General features: G+C 43.9%; 1 protein-coding gene across 13 annotated transcripts in view; it reads right to left on the bottom strand.

Annotated features, from left to right (window-relative positions):
- Positions 1-375: 375 nt before the first annotated feature.
- Positions 376-23,208, bottom strand: part of TJP1 (tight junction protein 1) — a 344,676-nt gene continuing 321,843 nt past the window's right edge. For 8 of the 13 annotated variants that reach the window (XM_079953112.1, XM_079953120.1, XM_079953122.1 and 5 more), the window contains 10 exons: positions 22,771-23,127; positions 20,752-21,003; positions 18,506-19,357; positions 16,620-16,717; positions 14,319-14,546; positions 10,984-11,153; positions 9,402-9,879; positions 7,555-7,772; positions 5,939-6,082; positions 376-1,992 (listed from right to left, as the gene is read on the bottom strand). In XM_079953112.1, the coding sequence (XP_079809238.1) occupies positions 1,898-1,992; positions 5,939-6,082; positions 7,555-7,772; positions 9,402-9,879; positions 10,984-11,153; positions 14,319-14,546; positions 16,620-16,717; positions 18,506-19,357; positions 20,752-21,003; positions 22,771-23,127 (2,892 nt within the window). In that variant the 3' untranslated portion in view covers positions 376-1,897. The remainder of the gene's footprint in view (positions 1,993-5,938; positions 6,083-7,554; positions 7,773-9,401; positions 9,880-10,983; positions 11,154-14,318; positions 14,547-16,619; positions 16,718-18,505; positions 19,358-20,751; positions 21,004-22,770; positions 23,128-23,208) is intronic. The other 5 variants (XM_079953118.1, XM_079953115.1, XM_079953117.1 and 2 more) reach the window with 4 other exon arrangements.

Raw genomic sequence — 23,208 nt, 5'->3', positions numbered from 1 at the left:
GCTTCTGTTTCTTCCCTTTAAAAAAACACTTTTCACTTCTTAGTAGAAGAATAAAATTTGTAATTTTAGATAGACATGACAGTGTGCAAACATGCTTGGACTAAGGGGATTTTAATGTGATAAATATAAGAAGTCTCATTGCTAGATACATCTTTTTTTAAAAACAACAACAACAACAAAACACTATTTTTTAGGAGAGCCTTAACAGCTCAGTCAGGTTCATTCCAACTGTGCATGAAGCCTTGTACTCTAATATGTCTTGAACTGAATAAAACTGTATTCATGATGCAAGGTAAAAGTTTAGTGAATCAGGACCTCCAAATCTTCAGGTGTGCACATGCATGCATTTCAGACAGAAACAAGAAGATTCTAGAATTCTATTATTTTAAAAACAGTTTTTATTCTGTATACTTAGAAATGTGTAATTTTTAATAACGGCAAAGAAAGAAAAAAATCAGCCACACCTGAATAGCTAAATAACTGATTAACAGAATGCAGTGGAATATTATCTAAACAGAGATAGTGCTGATGTGCCATAATAAATTGTCTATTAGTAAAAAAATACATTTCAGGGCACATAGTACAGCATCCTTATCACAAATTACAGTAGGGATACTTTTATTCTCCAAGAATGTAATCAAACTATAGACTTCTGAGTTAGTCTTTAAATGCAGCACTTAAAAAGGTAAGAACTTTGTGCATTTTCTTTTTTTAAAAAGTCCTTGTTTTCACGTACTGTAGAAATGCTGCTTTATTGCTGCAAGATGTCAAAGTTCAAGGCTCAAAAGGTATGAGAATACAAAGATATTAAGAAACGTTTGTTTTGTATTTTTATATATATTTATATATATAAAAAAGGTAAAGCTTATAAAAGTTAATTTACAAACCAAGAACAAAAGTGGTCTGCACGAGTTATATACAAGCAATCTATAACATCTATAAATTTTCAAAATGCATAGCAGAAAACATACCATCATGTTCTTCAGGTTTCCCCTCTGGTTGATCCACACAAAAACAAGTGTGCCTAGTTCTCTCCCTCTCTCTCTTTCTCTAAACCAGCAAGTTCACAAAATGAATTAATTTTTCAACCCCTCTCAATATGTATTAATCTAAGTAAGCACAGAAGCCATACAAACTTAGCAGTACGGAGAACTACGATGACAGCTAAGACTAGTAAAATCATGAGGGTAAGGCTGCTGGTTAACGTGTCTGTTGTAGATGTGGTTAATTTACAGATCCACAGAGGCAAATGAACCATAGTCATACCACATGCACTCTTTCCCCATAACAAAAGGAAAAAAAAGTGTGTTTCATGTACAAAGTAGACGTGCATGTAACTCTCCCTTCTCAACAGAGGGGGAATTTTCTATATTGTGCTGGCCAATTTTTTAATTTCCACTTTGTGGGCAAAATGCATCAAAAAAGTTGCTTGTTTTTTAAAAAAGAAAAAGAGTCTTTGCATATTCTGAACACACATATTAAAGTGTTTTCTTTATATAAAAAAGAGAGGGAAAAAAAGCTTTAGAAAGAAAAAAGACCTAATTCAGTGGTGGAACACTAACTAAATGCCATCTGAAAATAATAATGATTTGCATTGCTTCAGTGGTAGTTCAGTGAGTTTTAAGCTATGATGCCTTAGAAGTGTCCAGTTAAGGAAAGCCAGAGGGAACCCACAAGAACCTTGCCTTGGTCCCTGGCTGATCTGCCCTGCTGCTTAATAGCATAAACCCTGACCATGGTTCAGGAACGTACTCATTATCCATTGTTAGTCAAAGCAAAGATTGCTTAACACTAAGATAACTCTTAATACTTGAAAAAAGATTGGTTCAGTTTCTAGGCAAGGTGTTTTTGTTTTGCTTTGCTTTTAAAATCTTGGTTTGGTCTGCTAACGTAAGGGTTAGAAGTGATCTATCAAAACCGAAACACAATTTGCTCCAACAAGATAGTTTGGATCCCCAGGAAGAGACTTGTTCTGCCAGGTTTTGGGGTCACCTGTGGGAGGAAAACAATGTAGTAGTTTAGTATCCATCATCAAAAGGTGGAACATCTTGGATAACAATACCTCTAAAGCTAACCAGAATATGTTTTGATGTATAGATCGCCTCACGTTTTATACAGGAACCCACACTTTTAATTTAGCTGCTCTAAAGGTTTTCTTAATTGAACATCTCCAAGGAATTATGCCCACGGTAGATGGCCATTAATGTAAGTTCCTGTTCTGAACTCACCCTGCAGACCCACATAGTATGATTTTTTTCTCTCCTGGTAGCCAGAAAGAGCTTTGTTAAGGCATAGAGGCTGAGAATCTAATAATAAGATTGATTCATAAACAGAATGGTGAAAGGAGGATTTTGGATGACTATCAAACCCTGAGACTTCCATGTCACAAACTATGGGATTCAAGGGCAACCAGGCTACATGAACCAAGTGCACCATGTGAGTACTCTTGAAGCATACCCAAAGCACTGGTTTTGGACTTCAGCACCTGCAGGGGAAGCTTTCGGACAACCTAGCTACACCTTAAATTTCATCATAGGGCAAACACAAAAAATTCCAACAACTGTCATGGGGGGCAGGGAGAAACTGTCTCAAGTCCACTGTGAAGCAGGCTAGCTCTAGGCAAACTCCATGGTGCAATAGCTCAGCCTTCCCCATACAGCTGCCTCCATATAGGCTTTAGGCCACAACTCCCATCACCCCTGGTCACTGGGCCATACTGGCTGGGGAGGATGGGAGCTGGAGGATCACAGGTTCCTCCTCCTGGCTTCCTGTCCCTTTAAAGCTGCCTGTGCAGTCTTCAACATAGGTGACCTCATTTAGGGGTTGCAAGTACAGCACTAATTTAAAAAGTGAACTTCTTTTGCTGGGGGGGGGGCAGAGGAGGTAAGGTTTATTGCAAATCTGAGGTCGGTAAAGGAGGCATCTTATGGTGCAGTGGCCCATGGGCCATGTTGAACTGTACACTCCAAGTCTACGCCTGCAGTCCTTGTGTGTGTTTACATGAAAGTAGACCCCACTGAACAAAGCAGGATCTACTTCTGGGCAAAGAGGAACAGGGTACATGAAGTTATCATTCCACTTATATAAACTAGAATCCTGAGAAAATTAATTCAACTTTTCCTTAATTACCACATCATTCCATGTGGAGGTATTATTGATCACCTGTAGTTCAATACAATCGCTGTGTGAAATTTTGTGGGTGGAGACTGCTTTTTTAATCAATATATGCGCATCAAGACACACTCTCACAGTGAAGCTCTTGCGATCTTTTGGTATTAAACAAGGCTAGATATTAATACTCCAGATCACATATATAAGTTATGCAGACCTACAGAAGACAAATAAGTCCCACAGTTCTGTTGAGTAACCCATGGAAACGAACATGATGCACACAATGACCAATGTGCTGGAAGGGAGACAACACCTGATGTGGAGCCTAGAGAAGTATGATTCGCTGAGAATTTGTTGGCATACTCAATGACCTGGTTTGCATTTTAAGTTATGCCAGCCAGTGGAGTTGTCCCAGTTATCACAATGGCATTTCATTAATACAAAAATAAAAATTCAGTCCTTTTAAATATAAACAACACACTTCAAGTGGAATATCTTTGGGAGAAACTGTTATGTGTAAGCTAGATTTAAAACTGTCAGTAAAGAAGACCTTTTCTTTGTTTTAATACAGAAATATGGTCCAACCTTCCCACCTGCCCTTCAGATGATGCAGAGCTCTGCTGGCTGGCTTGGGCTGATGGGAGTTGTAGACTGGATCACCTGGAGGGCACCAGGTTGGGGAAGGCTGGTATAGCCTGACAGGTGATAAACTATATTCACATAATTTGTTTACTACATACAGTGAAACCATAGTCTGAAAATGCAAAAGCCAAAATTTTGTGCCGGCGACTTGGAAAAATGTGAGGCTAGTTTGTGGCAGTGTTACAGTAAGGCTCAACCTAAAACAGCTTAATATACTAAGTACTCAGGAATTAACTTTTTGTGCTCTGGCCCATTTAAATTGGGAGTTAGCTGCCCCCTCTACTCCATGAAATGAGATGAAACAAGGTAACATATTTTAGCATAATGTGCCAGTACGTTTGTTTTGTTTTGTTTTTTTGTAAAAAATGTGTTGCAGAAGAGGTTAGTATGTATAATCAAATGTTCTTTTCAAAGGACAGAAAATGGAAAACATGTTAGGAAAAGCTTAAGAGAAAGAAAGAGCGAGAAAGAGATCCCATAACCAATTAAGTTTTTTTTGTTTTGTTTTTAGAAAAAGAGAGAAAACAAGTATTTATTTAAGACACAGTATGGCTTACACATCAGAAGACAGAGTTGGCCAATTGTGAAGTTTGTCTCAAGGAGCAAGATTACTGATATAACACCACATTTAACTATGTTAGCTGCAAGGGATGTATAGCTCCGATACAGACAGAAAGAGGTGACCCCCTTAACACACACACACCTGCTGAATGAGCACACACAAATAAGACTCTAACTTGGAAAGGAAGATGATCTTTAGCACAATAGCAGAGGTTACTTGGAAGAACCAACATATTCCCCTCTTTCTTTTCATTTCAAGTAAATTCATGATAAGGTTCATCTGTTACAAAATAATGACTGAAAAGCACGGTTTGAAGGAATTATATGGATTATAAATGGCAAAACTTTGGATCCTTATTACTTGAAACTGTCCATTTTTAGCACTTTCTGCTTTAGCTTACACAGTTAAACAGCTGCATGCAACACATGCATAGCATACCAGCAATAGTCAACCGGCCAAGATTTCTCTAGGTAACTGGACCCCCCCCCCCCCATCAGAGAAGCGTCTGATGTCCTAACTTTTTTTTTTTTTGGCGCATTGACACAGTGGCATTGAAAAGGATAGATACATCAGTGACAAATATGAATACATTTTTAAATACTGTACACATAAGTACATTGCTTTTATATACCATATACAGATATGTATACATTTAAGGGTGTCAAAGAGGTTATTTGTTATGTGGCTGAGAACGCCCCCCCTTAAGACATTTTTTGTCTAATATGCAGAAGACACTCATTTTTCACTCAAGGCTGTGACTTTGCAGCCACTTCACAAAATTTTATCTTTGTCACTAGGCTTTAAAACCAGCAATGCTTCCCCCGCCCTTCAGTGAAGGGGGCAGCTGTGATAGCTATGGGAAAAGGGGCAGTGCAGGGATATATCCATGTGTCTCCACCATAGGGTGGGGTGGGGGGAAATAGAGGACCACCTCTCCATAACATTTCAGAATTTAGAAGCGAGCACAAATTTGTGTGGAGAGCCCAAATGTGTTGGAACTGAGCTTGCATGGGCTTCTTCTGCAAAGAGAGGCTCCCGTCCCTTGGAAAGGTCAAATTTATACATAAGCAGCTGTTGCATTAGGAAGCTTATTCAAAATATTAATGCTTCAAGTTCAGTATACTGGGACTGCTACAGCATTCTATGGTCAATAAAGGAAAAAAGATGTGAATATGTGGTTACAAAGCCCAATCAGAATTCCTTAGGCAATTTACCCAAAAAATAAAGGAAAGTGTGACTTTCTCATCTTAAGAGTGTTTTGCAGCAGTATTAGTCCTTGAGAGAGAGAGAAAGGAGGACAGGAAGAGATAGAAAGACAGGAAGAGTGTGAGAGATAGGAAACAAGGTAGATAATTGTACTACTGAATGGACCAATGACAATAGTATAGCATTGTATTATCTACCTTGCCATTCTGGTTTATCAATCATGATTTTCTGCAATGATTTTGCATCATGAGTTAAGTGTGAGAAAGACACTTGTAATGGAAATGAAATGGAGAGCTGACACAAATACAGTGATTTAGTAATATCTTTATATTACACAGTGTCACCTTCAGTCAGGCGAGTTTTAAATTATACGATAGCACCCAAAAGCCCCAAAAGGACAGAGGGAGGACAGCATACCCGACGAGGAGTCGGAGGATTTTAGAGCAAAAGACCAACCATCAGGGGTCATAGACGCACAATGTGGCAAGCGCAGCTCCACAGGCTTCAGGAATTTTAGTCCATGGGGCCCACACATGACCAAAGGGCTGAGCAGCGTTTCACCTGCGGTAAAGAGACAAAAAGGACAAGTTTTGCAAGAGATAACACTTCTTGTGCTTAATGCTATCTGCACCAGAGGTGTGAACTGTGGCCCTCCAGATACTCTTGGGATCACCTCCTGGCCTCCCTGAGTGGCCATGACAGGTGGAGCTGGTGAGTCACCCAACAGCACCTGAAGCTTTAAGCGAAGACTGCTTGAGGATATAGCATAACGGCAGACTGCAAAGGATGGCAACCTTTCTACGAGGGGAATTCTTTGTTGAAGTAAGCTCAAAGAGGTGATGAGGGAAACTCCAGGCAGAGTGGCCACTTGCACACTTCTAAGTCATGCAGTAACCCCACAACTTGCATGCAATGAACTTCTGCACATTTAGCTTTATGCACTTGGCAAACAAACAGACAAACAAAGGGGGCAGAAAGGAGGTGGGCAGCTGGGAAAAAATACTTTGTCAATCCTACCCACCATTCAACCCAATGTATTTTGACTAGACACAATTTGGGCTGTAGGCATAATCCCTGGAAAGTAACCTCTGCATAAGTTGCAGGGATATGGCACTGCAACATATCTAGGAGGCAAGTTCCCCTGTCACATTCCGCCTTGACATTATAGACAAACACGTTGAACACACACAGTATGTTTGGACATAGCTTGGACATTACAAGGATGAGTTTATGTGAGACTTGAGCTTGCATGCTCCCCACTGCTCAAGTGCAGCTGCAAGGATGAATTCAGAAACTCAAATATATGACCAAGTGACTTTAATTCAGTGCTACATTGGATACAACCCAAAACATACATATGTCAGGTGCATTTTACCTAAAATGCACATTTTGGAACTTGTGAATCCATACCTATATCACCCAAGTCAGAGAAGTATGAAAAATGAAAAATGGTCGCACTCTGATCTGCCTGTTAGTTTAGGAAGTTTGAACCAATTTGCTTAAAATCGGACGCTTGTGATTCCCCCTCCCTTGACCTTCCCCCTTCACTCTTCTGCTAGCATCATAGAGTTGGAAAGGAGCGCCAAGGGTCCCTCGCCCAGCCCCCTGCAGTGCAGGAATCACAGCTAAAGCATCCCCAGGAAACCTCTGTGCAAAAACCCCAAATGAAGGAGAGCCCATCATCTTCCAAGTTAGTTATTTTGCCTGCTAAGTTGGAAGTCAAGTTGTTTGACATTTTCTGAGTTTTCTGAGAGGATCTTCACTACTAGCAAAAAAGGAAAGGGCAAAGCCCTGTCTCCACTCTGAAATGTTCCTTTCTGAGTCCTCACTCCCACCTCCAGAGAAAGCGGAAGGGGGGGGGGTGTCTTCCCATGGGGTTTCCAGCTGTCCTCCTGGATCCTGAGAAAGAACTACTTTCCATTTTCCCTTCCTCCTCTTAAAAAACCAACAGATTGGCAGAATCTTTTTTTGCATGGGTAACGTGGAACTGAAAAAGGCACTGAAGAAAATGTGAATATTATGAAGGTGCTCACCTTTCTCTTTGTCTAAAGGAGGGAGGATACTGTTATCTCGGCAGACCTTGAAATAGATCTCTTGCTCTATCCCCTCTGGAATGGCTCCTTGTGGTATAATAATGCTAACGCCAGTCTCTATGGAGCTGAGCACGCCACCATTGCTGTTAAAAACTCCTCTTGCTGTGGCTACTACAGTGTGTCCATCCTCTTCATCGTCATCTTCCAAAGCAGAAGGACTAAAATCAGACGTAGAGAATTATTTCTGCTGTCACGACGGAGAGAGGTGATATTGCATTTGTAACTTCAGGGCTAGAGGAAACAATGGTGCTTCTTTTGAGCCTGCCCTGCCCGCCTGCCCATCTCCCCTTCTTCCAACCAGCTCATTCTAAGAGCAGCCATTATTAGGACGCATGAACCAGCTCCACCCTTTCCTCCTCCTCCATGAGGAAATGACTTTATTGATCAGCTGGTTAGAGCAAGCACAGGAACAAGCAGAAGAGTTTAGAATCATACTATGCAATATACTAAAAATACTGGGGATTTTTTTATTATTTAAATTTGTAAACTATAATGGGGGGGGGGGAGAAGAGCAGTATTTGCATGCAAAAACAAAAAAGCACTAAAATAATATGTAACATTAAATCCAGCTGGAGAAGACAAAAGAACTGCAATTTGGAGGTATTTAAGCAGAGGCTTGACAACCATATGTCAGGAGTGCTCTGATGGTGTTTCCTGCTTGGCAGGGGGTTGGACTCGATGGCCCTTGTGGTCTCTTCCAACTCTATGATTCTATGATTTTCCATGTAAGTAGGCTAAGGAATTCTCATAGAAACTTGCCAAATGAAAGAAGGAAGAGTTAACATCCTTGTTTCCCTTGCTTGCCAATCACTAGTAATCCAAGAAAATATAAATAGCCTATGTCTGCCTAAATGTACTTTCAGACATTCCACACCTTGAATAAACAGGAGGGCCCATATGGCCATAGGATTCTTTCTTTTTAAATAAAATTAAATCATGCCGCACTGCAAAAAATGGTATGTATGTCATCTAGCTACTTCCTCCAGGATCTCAAGTAGTGGATCTTTTGCAGGTCTGCTGCTTGAAAAGATTTCAAATACAGATGCTGGGTGTGGGTGTGTCTTATTTATTTATATGTTTGTTTAATAAAATGCATATACCACTTGATTGTAAGAGGGGGGGGGACACCTCAAAGCAGTTTTCAAAAAGAATGAAACAATAAGATAATCAAAACCCAGCTGCTTAAAAGATTAAAAAATGAAATCAACCATAAGCTAAAAAGAGATTGAAACACATGTCAGCATCCTATATATCTGGGCAGGCTTGCCTAGAGAAAAATGGTTTCAGCAGGTGCCAGAAAGAATACAATGCAGTCGTCCGCCTGAGGTCAGCAGGCAGGGAGTTCCGCAGTGTGGGTGCTGCCACACTCCAAGACTGACTTCTAGAAATGTGGAACAAGTATTATGTGGCAACTGCAGCAGTGACAGTTCTGCAGGTCGAATAGAACTGTAGAGATGGAAGGGATGCCAAGAATCATCTCGTCCCGCCCCTTGCAATGCAGGAATCTCAGCTGAAGCTTCCCTGACAGAGGGCCATCCAAACATATTGTGTACGGAGATCTCACAGGTAAACTGGATTAAAGAGGACTCAATGTGTGTGGTCTACAAAGGGGCTATACTCCCTCCCCAAGGGTTGTGAAGTTTTAGGAAAGCTTAATTTACAACTGGCAAAGTGCAGCGATTCTCTCAGCTGTCAAATTTACCCAAGCTTCACTGTTTTAAGTGGAGGCATTGAGGCAAACCCTTTTGCAAAGCAAACACAGTCCCATGGAGAATACTATGACTTACCTGACGGGAATGGCTTTAGGCACAGCGTTGATGTTATTTGGTTGATATTTGAGTTTGTCGGCCTGGACAGAGAACGTCTCCATTGTGTTGTCAAACTCGGACTGGGGTTGAGCCGAGCTGTGTGCTTTTAAAACTGGCTGGGGAGAATTTTGAGATTTGGATGGCAACTCCAGCTTATGCAGATTCTCGTCTGGCAGGAGGTTATGGTTAAACTTTGGGCTTTCAAACTTGCGTTCAAACGGCCGGGCAGCACTTGTGTAAGGTTTTGTTGTGAAGCGATTATAAGCAGGGGTGACCGTCTTTGGGATCTGCTCTGTCCCATTCACTGGGCCTTTGTCAGGGAAACTTTTCTGAGGGTAGTAAGTGGACTGCACAGTGTCTTCTCGGCTGGCAGACCGGAAAGCAGCTGGCTTGTTCTGAGGCGGAGGCGGCTCGGGCTTGGACAGGGTGGAATTCTGAAAGTCTGACACAGAGTTGACTGCAACAAAACATGTTAAAAGAATTAAATACATGGCATGCCAAGGTAACATTTTTAGGTTTGCAAATTATTTCACAGACACGGCTGCATTCTGTGAGTGTACAAAGAAGAAAAAGCAGCTGTTACTGGGTGGTAGCAATTCATTTAAGAATCTCAGCTTTCATCTAAAAAGAGGTCTTTAGTCCTTATGCACTCAAAAGCATATGAACAGTTCCTGCTCAGTTCTCTGAAGTTAGAAGCATGGTTGACTGCAGATGTCTAGTAGTCAGGAGCAAGGCTTCAGTTCTTCACCTATGCCTGACAGCAACCCCTGCCCCAAATCACTGACTGCCCCAAATAAACCATGAGTAGTAAAAATTGTAGAATTATTCCACAAGAGGCATTATGTCAGTCGGCATAGTTTTCATTGCCCAGGGAAAGAATTTAAAATACTTATGAGAGGAATTCTTCTTACTATCCACAAGTTTGGAGTGCTGTGCATTTATTCAGCCTTTGTTTAGTCTTATATATTTGAAAAGGGAAACTATTAAACATTTTCTTCTTTAAGTGTCTAGTAGTCAGTAAAAGATTCATTAACACAACTTCCATACAGTAATGCAACCCCTCCCCAAAAGAAATGCACTGGCAACATCCAGCATCTTGCAATGGACACCCACTCCAAATCTGCTTGGGGCAGGATCCCTTGATTGTCTACAGTTGATCTGGAGGATACGTGGGGAGCTGCAGAAGACATGCGGTTGCCCTAGCAGATCTGTTCTTCTGAAGAGCAGCCACCGCTGGATGTCACCCCATAAAACCAGCCGTGAGAATAGGAAACTCAGATCAAATCAGAACAAGGCCATTCGTAGCCAGCTAAATCTCAAAGGCCATGTAGCCAGTTTAAATCACACATGGCCACATCATATTTTACCAGAGAGCCCCCCACCCCACCCCTGTCGACTCAGAACACACTAGTGGTGCTTTTCTTAGTTGTGCTTTGTTTGTTGGGGTTTTCTTAAACTACGGCTGTTTAGTAGCAGTCGTATGACCTGAATTATTGTTCCCTTCGTAAACTAAGTTTCCCCAAACATTTCAATAAATCAAGCCTTGAGGCTCCTCTCCTACCTTCCGCAAGTGTGGACTTGGGCTGCAGAGACACAATGGGGTTATTCACAGGCTGCGGCTGGGTGTACTGCCCGGGGGGTGCAGGGGGAGGGGCTGTCACTTGAGGAACTGGCTCATAGCGCTTTTCGCCAACAGCCCTGTCCAGAGGCTCCACGTCTACTGGCTTCCCCCTGTTGGGATGAAAAGAGAAATAAGTCAGCTACAGGGTTCTCTGTTGCTGCTTGCCTTCCAAATGATGTTTGTGGCTATTCCTTACAGAGACTTTTGAGAACAGTTTTTCTGGGTGAATTTCTATGGGAAGGCTGGGGTGCTGACCTTGTGTCCCTCCACGTGATGCTGGACTACAATTCCTATCAACCCCAGTTAGCACAGCCAATTGTGAAATTGGGTGGGTGGGCGTTCTAGTCCAGCAACAACTGGAGGACCACAGGCTCCCCATTGCTGCCTTAAAGCAAAGCAATCAGTCGACCATAATCCTGAATTCCTTCTGTTCTTCCAAGATAGAGATAAAACCACTAGGAAGAGGTTACACTTCTCTTCTTTGTCCATCTGTTCAGGTACAGGTCTGCTGAATGTCTAAGTGATGACAGAAGAAAAGATTTGCTCTTTCCTCCAAAGGTGACAGAGAGAAGCAACACAAGTCATGTAAGATGAAAAATAGGTCATGTCAGATGAATCTCTCTTTTTCTTATGGAAGCTTGGATGATCAGGGGAATGTTGTGGACAGTGTATTTTGATTTCAGTAAGACTTTTGACAAAGTCCTCCATAATATTCTTGCAGGTTGAACGAGGTAATTGTTAGGTGGATTTGCAGCTAGTTGGCGGACCGAACCCAAAGAAGTTCCTCGTCATCTTGGGGGGGGGATGACAAGTGGGGTGCTGCAGGGCTCTGTCCTGGGCCCACAGTTGTTCGAAGTCTGTATAAACTTGTGGACCACAAACTAAACATGAGTCAACATTGTGATGCAGCATCCAAAAAAGCTAATGCTACTCTAGGCTGCATCCATAGAAGCCTAGTGTCCAGATCAAGGGGAGTAATAGAACCATTCTATTCTGCCCTGGTCAGACCACACCTGGAGTCCTGTGTCCAGTTCAGGGAACCACAAGTTACAAGAAAGTTTCTGGGTTTCAAGCTTCAAGAAAGGAGATTCCAACTAAGCATAGGAAGAACTTTCTGACAGTAAAAGCAGTTTGATGGTGGAACCCTAATCCTTGGGAGGTGGTGCACTCTCCTTCACTGGATGCTTTAGTTGAGAATCCTGCATTGCAGGAGGCTGGACTAGATGACCCTTGGGATCCCTTCCAACTGTACAATTCAATGATATTCTGTTGCACCTCTTGCTACAGCTGACAAGTGCATGAAGCATCATCTAGAAGCATCATTGCCATTGCAGAGAAGACCCGCCCACTGGACTCAGTTCCCAATAACTTCCAGACTGAATTATTGCAATGTCTTCCATTGCAACGCAGCCCCTGAAGACAACTCAGAAACTTTGGTTGGCCCAAAATGCAGGGGTTCCATTTAAAGCTCATATAACCCATTTTAAAACAGCTGCACTGGTTTAGATTTCATTTCTGGGCCCAAATCAAGACGCTTGCATTAGTGTTTAAAGCCATAAATGACTCAGGCCTCAAATATCTGAAAGACCTCCTCCTCCCCTACAGAACTTCCTGGGTTCAGGAATCAGCAAAGTGGCTCTCTTGGTCATTCCTCTGTTCTCAGAGGTGTGGGGGTGGGGTGGCCTGGGAGAGAGCATGTGGCCCCTAACTTGTGGAATTCCCTCCCCACAGAGGCTTGTCAGGCACTTCATTTCATTTCTGGTGGATGCTGTGAAGACATACCTCTTTATTCTGCCTTTTAACACTTGAGGTGTATATTTTTTAGAGTATATTTTTAGAACCAACCTTATTTCTGTGCCTGAGAGTTGTTTTAATTCTTTTTTAAAAAAAATATTATTTTTTCAATGTTGTGACTTGCCCTGGGACCTTAGGGTGAAGGGTTGGCAATCAACCAACCAACCAACCAACCAACCAACCAATCAATGCCCAGGAGAATAGTTCTCAGGATGGGACCAGACTAACTGGGGGGCAAACTGCACAAATCTCGGAGGCTGTGTTAAGTAAGCTATCCTGCAACTGTGGAAGGAGATGCCTGCCTGCTCTTCTGTTAGTGGTTAACAAAAATGCACCTATGTATCTTTGAGTGTAATACTGAAGTTTGCCTTCAGCTTCAACCAAGACCAACCCCATCACTCCAAAACAGCTCTATCCCAGCTACAAGCAGACCAACATTAGAGGGATGCAATCTCTTCTCCTGAAGCTTTCTTTCTACAAGAAGAGGATCAAGTACATGGTTATCTCTAGTTAACAAGGCATGCTTTTAATATGGTGGAACATTTAAAGGCTGGCCTCCCCCCACCTGCGTCCTGCAGTGGCACCATGTATTCTATCACCATGTGCCATTGTACTTGTAGCTCTCCAGTCAGTGAAATAGCTGGAAATGTAGCAGGAAATGAAGCAGGGGAAGATGGGCAACTCTTCAAAGCCAGCAGGAGTGGGGAATGGCAGCTGTGTCCCCGTCCCCGCGACCCACAACCATCCCTCTTTACCACCATAGTGGCTTTGAGCTTGTCTGCAGTACTGTGCACAATGAGCATGATATTGCTTGTGGTTCTGCTCCCAGTGCAGCAGATGGCGCCATGACAGAAAAAGTGAAGCATGGAAGGTGAACAAGGAAGCAAGCAGCAGTGAGATCTGGGGGGGGGGGGGGGTGAGGGCAGGTGCAAAGTGCAACCTGGACTCCAGGTTAAAACTGCAAAGTCACTTTCACCAACACTCTAAAGCCTTATGCAAATGCTAACTGATGATTTAGATCCAATCTTTATTTGAACCTAGAACCCCCAAGAAAGGGGTGAACCCATGCTTCAGGATGCAGAGAACCTGGCCCATTTTTGCATGATAGATGGAAAGACTTGGCCCACTTCATGTTGCCCTCTTCCATTTCTGAAAGAACCTCGTTTGAAAAGCAAAAAATAGCTGCCTTGTCATTTTGGCTTCTGACTTAGCTCTGTGGTTTATTTTTAATAGTGTGCACACACCCACACCCGTACACAGTGTTCACATGAAAAGAAATGCCCATATAAGCACATTTATATATGTCTATATCCCACATTTGCCCCCCCCCCCAGCCCTGCCAAGAGAGCAACTCCCCATCCCCTGGAAACCCTCCTCTCTGATGGGTTAACAAAGCTATACAGTATTTCTATTAGAATCTGCAGATATCAGAGGGGGAACCTTTGAAATGATAACAGAAGTGCAAAAGAGGGGAGGCTTACTTTGAAGGGTAGTTTGTGTAATTCAGCTGATTATGGAGATGGCCTGGTTTAGCAGGCTCAGCCAGGTGGCCAGCAGGGACCTGTGCAGCAGGCTTGTTCTCGTAACTCCGACGGTCGAAATAGGAGAGCTGCTTGCGGTAGTATTCCTCGTCCTCCTCAGGGTCGTAGTGGTTTGCCCGAACGATGTCCTCAGGGGGCTTTGCTTGAGGTCTTTGTGGTTCTGGTGCCCTAAACAGAAATATTTTAAAAAGTAAATGCTTAAGAAATTTTTGTCACTCATTAAAAATGAACAAGGTTCTAGAACAGTGATTCCCCAAGCAGGCAGCGGGATTATCTAAGGGGTGGCAAGAGGCAATGGTGGGGGCACTGGGAGGTGTAAATCATATTCAGACTTTGAGAAGCTGGTATCACTGGTTAAAGTTCATTCATGTTGTTGAATTAATTAAGCTAAATAGTTTTTAATTGGATTTTGAACAAATGTGCAATTACTGTTTTGAATTTTATTGTGTTATTATATCCTTAGTGGATCAAGGCACAGAAGAGCAACAGGGGGAATAATGCTGAAAAGAGTTTGGGCAAGAAGAACACAGCCCTGTTTCACGCTGCTTTTTATAGAGAAGGCATTTGAGGATGAACTGTGGACGGTGGAAGGTGCCACTCAGGTTCTTGTGAAAGGACACAATCATCTTGTGGAGCAGTGTGAATAGTTCTTTACAGCTGATGAGGTCAAAGGCCTTTGTCAAGTCTATGAAGTCGAATGATGTCGATTGTTGACCCTGGAGCTCTAAAAATAAGCCTTGTCAGTGAGTGACTGTAATCTGCTGAGAATGACACGGGTGAAGGCTTTCCCTACAGTACTCAACAGGGAAATTCCACAGTAGTAGTTAAAGTCATGGCGGTCATCTTTGCTCTTGTAGAAGGTCACAATGCCGGAGTCGTGCATGCCTTGTGGCATGGCTCCTGCTTCCCAACACTGCAAGAGGAGGCCATGGAGGTGTGTCATGAGGGAGGAATCGAGGCCAATTTTCAGAGCTTCTGTTGAGATTCCATCCTGTCCTGGGGATTTACCACACAGCTTGGAGCTGATGGTGTTCTTAAGCTCGTCATGGCAGGGAGGGACATCCAACTCTTCCAAGGCAGGCAGTTTGGGCACTGTCAACTCAGCAACCAAGTTTTCCCACGTGCACAGTTCTTGACAGTGCTCAGCACAAGCGGACGCCTTCACCTACCCCACCTGCAGTAAATATGTCTCTCCCAGATCAGTCTCTCCATCCAGCCACAGCAGGCGCTGTAACTCTCCAATGGCTTGACTTCCTACCTGAAGATGCACTCCACCATGGTCTCCCAAGACAGAAGGATGCCATCCAAGTGGTTTATGCAAACCACTATTCTGAACGATACTTTTTATGGGGGGGGGGGTGCACTGGGGATGAGTTCGTGGCACCAAGGTGACAGTGGCCTGAAAGGGTTTGGGAAACACTGGTGTAAACTGAGCTGCTACTAACAGATGTGGATTCTATACAAAGTTAAAAATTGGGCCGTCACCTAATTGAAGAAGCCTCAGTTGAAGTGTACTTAAGCCAATGAACAGACTGATTAAATCTGCACACATCTTCATGAGAGGTGGCACAATGGCTCTAAAGAGGGGAGGGGCATTTGTACTGAGCCCAGGAGAGACAATGATACAGTTTGGCTCCCTGGCAATGCCCAGGTGGACTGGAGGAGAGTGGGGAAGGAAAACAGGGGTGTGTGTGTGCAAGCAGGGAAGGTCTGCTTCCACTTTATAAGCACTAAAAAACGCTAGAGGATGTAGTGTGTGTGAGAGAGACGGGGGGGGGAGGGAGGGAGGGAGGGAGAGAGGGAGAGAGAGGGAGAGAGAGAGAGAGAGAGAGAGAGAGAGAGAGAGAGAGATGGAATGACTTACAGGACAGCAGAAGATTGAAGTTATGTAGCAGCTGGAGAAGAAAGAAGACTCCAGGAACAGCTAGCTGGTTTGCAGAGCTGGGCAGTCCCCAACCCTCCCTTAGGATGAACTGGAGCTCTGAGGTCCAAGGGCAGAGAGACCAGGAGCAGCCCCAAGCCCCACCCTCTGACCTGAGGGGGAGCTCAGAAAACCCAGAATAGTCATGGTCTTGTGCAGAATCCCACAGCATATTTTCTTCTTTTTTAGATGACACACACATCATTTATTAATTTATTTTATATCATTTTCTACACCACTCAATGCCCAGAAAGGCTTCTAAGCCGTTTGTGGGCTTGTGAGAACAGCCCTTCATTTTAAAGCTGCATCTCTGTGCTTACCTGTAAGCTGGCTTGTCATGCTCATATTGATTTTGAGAGGCTGGTTTTGGACCACTCATTGGGGCGATATTAGGTTTAGGTGCAAGCTCTGGAGGTTGCTGAAAAGCACACACACATAAAGACCAAATTAGAACAACTGAAAAAAAAGATAAAATGCTAACACTCTAGTACTATCATATACAAAAGGCATCCTCAGGATAGATTCATATAAAAAGAAGCTTGACACAGCTAAAGTTTAACCATTTTAAGGTACTAATGCTTAGTTCAGTCCATTTCCATTCCATGCTTGTTTCATACACTTGAGTCTGTTCCTGCATTCTGTGGCAATTTTTCAAACACACACACACACTTAAATTGTACACATTTTGTACTTTTCTCAGAAAACACACATTTTCATGCATTTCCTCATTTTTTAATTCAGAGATGTGTACAGTCTGATTCTTAACTGTGTTCTGATTCGCATAGAAGCCTGGAAACTGATAGTTGGGTCAGTTTGCTTTAAAATGCAAATTCTGGATTCAGGGGGAATGATTTTAGCACTGAAGAATGTAAGAATGGGCTGCTGGATCAGGCCAATGGAGGCCCAACTGGTCCAGCATCCTGTTCTCACAATGGCCAGCCAGGTGCCTGTGGGGAACCTGCAGACAGGACCTGAGTGCGAAAGCACTCCCCGCGGGCTCCTGCCGTTTCCAACAACCGGCATTCAGAAGCACTGCTGCCTCCAGCTGTGGCCGCAGGGCATAGGCATCACGGCTAGCAGCTTCTGATAGCCCTCTGCTCCACGAATTTCTCTAATCCTCTAGGTTGGTCACTATCACTGCCTACTGTGGGAGCGCTTTGTGAAAAAGTGTTTTCCTTTATCAGTCCTGAATCTTCCAACATCTGTGGACGAGTTCTAATGTTATGGGGGGGGGATCTGTCCACTTTCTCCATGCCATCCACAATTTTACAAACTTCTATGCTGTCATATTTTACTTGCTACTTGACATTATGCTACTGACAGTTTTATTTTCAGTTCCTTTCCTCATGATCTCCAGCATGGAAATTGCCTTTGTCATCAGTGCCACACATTAGACTTCTGTAATTCTCACAAGAATTCTGTAAATTAGGCCAAAGTTATTGCTCTGGGAACTTTTGTGGTAGCAGCACAGTGTTGACATTCTTCAAATAGGTTAAAAAAAGTCATTAAAGCTGAAAACAGATTATTGATCCCATTTCTAGATCACACACTACAGTGGCCTTGTTTGTTTATCACAGAAAACTATCGCTGATGATCTACCGTGAACACACCTAAGAAGGCAGCTTCCGATACACAGCTGCTGCTGGTCCAGCACGAAAGGAATGTGTGCCAGCATGTGGAATTGCCAGTGGGCCCCTTGCTGGGTTGTGGGCCCTCAGCAGATTCCCAACCACGCCAGCTGCTGATGCCAGCCTATATTCCTGCTAAAAGCATCAGGTAGCAGGTGACAGCAAAGACTTCTGTCTGAGAACCTAGACAGTCAACGCCACCCACAATAGACAAGTGATAGGCTAGAATGATGGACCATTCTCACTTGGTAAAAGCATCATGGCAGCAACACCATTCATTTCCTGGTATCCATCAGTTCCTAAAGGTTAGGTGTGGCTAAAATGCTTCAAAGTGAGTGTGCAGTCTATTAAAGTAACCCCACAATGTCCTAACTGTGGACAACAATCATTCAGTGTCCCAGGAAAAGGGTAATACCAGGTCCCAGAAGGCCCCTAGACTGTGAAATTGACAGATCTGGAGAAGGAGGAATCCTTCATCCATGAGGTAAGTGCCCCATCTCCATCATGCCAACTAAGTCTTGTGCAAGGACCACAGACGATTGACAACAGTTGCTAAAACAAGCCCACTGAGCATTTACCTTGACTACTGGAACATCATTGGAGTCCTTAATTTTTTCCAGTGATGACGATCTTTTGTTTTCAAACATTTTAACCCTTGTCAGCACTGATTGCGGCTTCATGGCTGGGTCATCTTCTTCCTCAGCTGGTTCGGTAGGCAGTGGTTTACTGTTGGCAGGCAGAACTTCTGATTTACTTTGCAATGGGAGGGGAGGGTGTGCACCTGCAGTGCTGTGAGGAGGCTCGTACTGTCCCACTTTTGCGCTGAACCCTTGCGGGGGGCCTTGCTCAAAGTAATGCTTGGGCTCAGGGGATCTGGGCCCTGCTGGGGGGAAGGCTTGAGTCTCTGTTTTGTATCTTCCGTGAACCTCATACGCAGCAGTGGGTTGCTCTTCATACCTCAGCTGAGTGGCGTTGAAGTTTTTGGCTGCGTGCTCATAGCGGGGCCTGCTGTCGTAAGCCAGGGGAGGTGGCTCTTCAAAGCGAGGTTGTGCTGGAAAGTAGCAGCTGTGTTCTGTGCTCTCTTCTATGTTCTGCCGGGGATCAAACTCTCTGGGAGGTTGGTTGCTGTAAGGTGGCCGGGGCTGATAGGGCTGGTTCTCATCGTAATAGGTCCAATGGTCATCATAGGGAGGGACACGCTCCTCGTAATGAAGACGAGGGTCGTAGCCACGGGAGAACTGGTCCACGTAGTTTGAGGAGTCATACCTGTAGGCCAGTGACTCATAATCTCTGCTAGCTTGCTTCTCTGTGTACTGGGCCTGAGGGTCATAGGTCAGATTGGAGTCCTTCTCCTGCCTCTGGGCTGGCTGCTTCAAGACATAGTTCGGCCGAGGGGCTTCCTCACTGCTGAATGGGTCCTTCCTGTACATCTGTAGAAAGAGAGTGGTTTGCTTCAGGTGCACGAGCAACTGAGACCATGAAGAACTAACAAGTCGAAGGAAACCTACAACCACAGCTTACCCATTTTAACTAGTACCCTAATCATAACTGATTAACTGCACGAGCTTTAATTAATGGATTAAGTAAAAAAAAAAAGCACACTTCATTTTTAGACGCAGCAAACATCTGGGCTGCAACATTGGAAGAGGCAATTCCCCTTCACTTTTTCCATACAGAGGAGGAATTGAATTTTAAGAAGCCACTTGCAAGTTTTGGCTTTGGTAAGTACATGTAAAAATCTGCCTAAGTATTCGCAAAAATAAGCAAAAGGGAGTTGCCTGATTTAATCAGCAGCATTAGCTTAGCTGCCCAAAGACTATTTGATTAATCTAGCCCAGGGGTGGGGAACCTCAGCCTCGGGGATGAAGGTGGTCTTCCAAGTTGCTCTATCTGGCCCTTGGGAGTCTGCCCAGGTCACACACCTCGCCATCCCTGCCCTGTGCCCTTTTGCCTGGCTGCAATGTAGCCTTTGACTGTGAGAAGGCCTCTGGCTTGCCTGGACGGAGGTGGACAGGTGTAAACTTGCCATTCAGGTGTGGCTCGAAAGTGTCATCTGTTGCCCTGCCCACTTTTACCTCTGGCTCTGCCCCCCCTCTGGGATGCTGCCCCTGGAGGGATAATGATTCTCCTACCCTCTCAGTCTGGACGGGGTCAGGAGTCCAAATGCTATCCAGCCCAAACCTTGGCACCAGCACCCCAATTTAATGCACTCATTAATGCTGCTGGTGTCTGCAAAGCTTCCCCCAACTTTTTGTTTCAATTCATTTGACTTTGGGCCTTGGTTCCTGCCCAACATCTGGGTGCCACAGTTCACCATTCCCATCTCAGGGTCCACACTTATGATGAGACTTTATTCTTGAATTACTCATTTTGGGAACTGTTTGAGGATCTTTGGCTTATCCTGACACATCCAGCCAATAAAAATGCAAAAAACCGAACAGTTTCCATTTAGTATACAGGAAGGCCATAAAGAACAAAACACAGGTAGATTTGGAAGGCAGAATCATGTTTCTCTGAAACTAATGCAATGAACAAGAGAAGGTTTAAGCCACACACAAATGAAGTAAAAGTAAGCTTTGGAATGAAGTGGGTTTGCGACATCTTCTGATTTATGCATTCATTTTCCAGCAGAAATGAGAAAGGCAACTTGAACTCATGCAACAAAGCAAAACCAAGAGTTAGATTTTTATTAAAAAGAAGCAGCAGAGAAGCTCTTTTTCAGGCTGCCCAAACGCTCAGTGGGAGGGAAATCACAAAGGGGCAAAGCAGGAATGATCATGTGCAGAGTGAATCCGTGCAACATGACAGCGCAGGCAGGAGGTACCTTTGTTGGATCTATATGCGGCGATAAGGACGGCGGCTCTTGTTCTCTGAGCATTATGTGAGGTGCCTCAGTGCCAGGTGTTCTGAGGGGGCCAGCTTGTGGTTGGTAAGAGTTGTAAGAAGCCATGCCAGGCTCCTCCAGCCTGACATTAGTGAGACTTATACTGGGGTTAACAGCAGAAGTTGATGAGGCTGAAGGGTTTGTTTCTGGCGACGGGGAAAGGTAGGGGGCTGCAGGTGAGGCTTCTGCTTTCTGTGAAGTTTTTAAAATATAGTTTTTGGTAAAGTGGACATATTTTCCATTCAAAAATCATATTAGCCACAACCACCCAACATATTTAATTGCAAAAAATCAAGTTGTACACCAGGACTGAACTGTTCTTCAGTACGACCTTAGGGTCCTCAATGTTGCTGAACTCCAGCTCCCATTAGCCCAAGCCAGCATGGTCAATGGCTAGGGGATGTGCTGGGTGTAATCCAACTACATCTGGAAAAACATTTTGGGGACAGCTGCTTCCATAAAGCTAAACCTCCTCTTTGGAGTACATGACTATACCAAAGTTTATATAACCCACATCCTATTTAGCTAGCCAGAGAGAAAAACAGGGCATCTTGTAAAATTAACAGCAGATTGACAAAAGATGACAGCATTGGCTCAAAATTTTAGGGGTCCTTGGGTAAGATGTTATCAGTGGCACCTCTCTCCAAGTGTGCTCACCTCCTTGTTGCCATCATCACAATGGGAACCACTGTCCCACTTGCCATTGTTACATTTGCTTACTTCCTCTGGACCCAATCCATGCCACACCCCAGAAGGTGAAAGCAAGACAAGGAGAAGAAGCTGCTGTTCCTTGTTACTCTCATCACTGTCCAAGTCAAGGCTGAGGAATTTGTGCTACAACCAGATCTGTAGTTCCACAATTCCTATCAGTCCCCAGCACTTGCCAAGCTGACTGGACCTGATGGGAGGTTCAGTCCAACCATGTCCAAAGGGCCCATTTCTTATTCCTTAATGGAGCCACTTCAGTGGCCTCCACCTGCAAGTGCATGGCATCTGCGTCCCACCACCTCTCTGGAGTCCGACCACATTGGGAGGGCGCCATGTTGTCTACTCCTTTGAATCATTCTAGAGGCCTCTAGCTAAGAGATAAAATTCATTTGGAATTCATATAAGACTAAAGTGGATTCATTTTTAGATTGCTCATGCCCAACTCTTGAACAGGCACCATGGTTATTTTTAAACTGAATTTCCATCTTTTTCCAAATAATTTCCTTTTTGATGGGGAGAGGTGGGAAACAATCTCATGTTCTTCTAAAAGTGCTGATCATTTTATTACTATTCTTTATCTTTTCTTTTAAAAATTATTCTCCAATAAACCAACCAACCAACCAACCAACCTGAAACAACAGGAACCCACTCTCAGAGACATGAATCTTGCAATATCATACTTCCCATCCTGTGGTGAAATTGTGTGCGCTATACAGTCATACCAGCCAAATAATTCTATAATGTTGCCTGCAGTACCAGTTACTGAAAAGGTGTATCATTTTCATTTTCTTTGCTATTTTTATTTTTGGGGTTAGCGTCTCTGCTAATACTAGTTGCCAGACTTTCTTGTACCATGAAGCCAGCATGGGAGTCATGTTCTTTAAAAGTGCTGATCCTTTTATTTATTTATTTTTAAAAAGGCAACTGAAGAGCATGTGCCCCCCCCCCCCAACAACGGAAATGCCAACTATGTGAATCCAGTGTTCAAATGGTAGAGACCCACAGGGCTTGCAAAACGAAATGATAGCTATTCAATGCACCATTTAGAAGGCAATGCTCCTAAACACTCAATGCACACAAACAAACAAACAAACGGACTGAGAAGGAGAAGTAAGTGGCTAAGGTAGAGTAAAAACCAAAAAGCTATGAAGACCAACTGGAACCACATTTTACACATCCAAGGGAGAAAATTGCTGGGCTTTGTATGTAATCTTATTGCTTAAAACCTGCAGGAAAGTATTTCTTCCTTACCGGTTGAGCAGCACTTGTTTTAAACCGAGGAGACTCTATCCGGTGGTTTGGTTGTGGTTGAGCTTGAGCGGCAGCATAAGGAACGTATGCCTGACTATCATGATGCACCCCTGATGTATCTTCTCTTACGGGTTCAGAGGACCGCGTAATGGCTGATTCAGGAGGAGTCCCGACATCGTCGTTGAGTGTCTCGTCCAGCTCCTGGTCTGTGTAGGCCCCGCCTTCTGTGTCTGTGTCCTCGTAGTCAGAGGTGTGTCTGCTGTCTGTGCTGTACATGGAGTACTCGCTGCCTGGAGCCGACAGGTAGGACAGGCGATCGTCGTGGAGGTCAAGGTCGTCGCTAGTAGCACCATCTGCCTGTGTCAAACACATGAGGGTTGGGTGTTTACATGGCCGGGGGGGGGGGGGGAGGAAGAGTTGCTGTTCTAAATTCTAACA

Source organism: Podarcis cretensis (assembly GCF_951804945.1).
Source record: "Podarcis cretensis genome assembly, chromosome: 14".
Classification (NCBI taxonomy): domain Eukaryota; kingdom Metazoa; phylum Chordata; class Lepidosauria; order Squamata; family Lacertidae; genus Podarcis; species Podarcis cretensis.
This window is presented reverse-complemented; position numbering and strand designations above follow the sequence as displayed.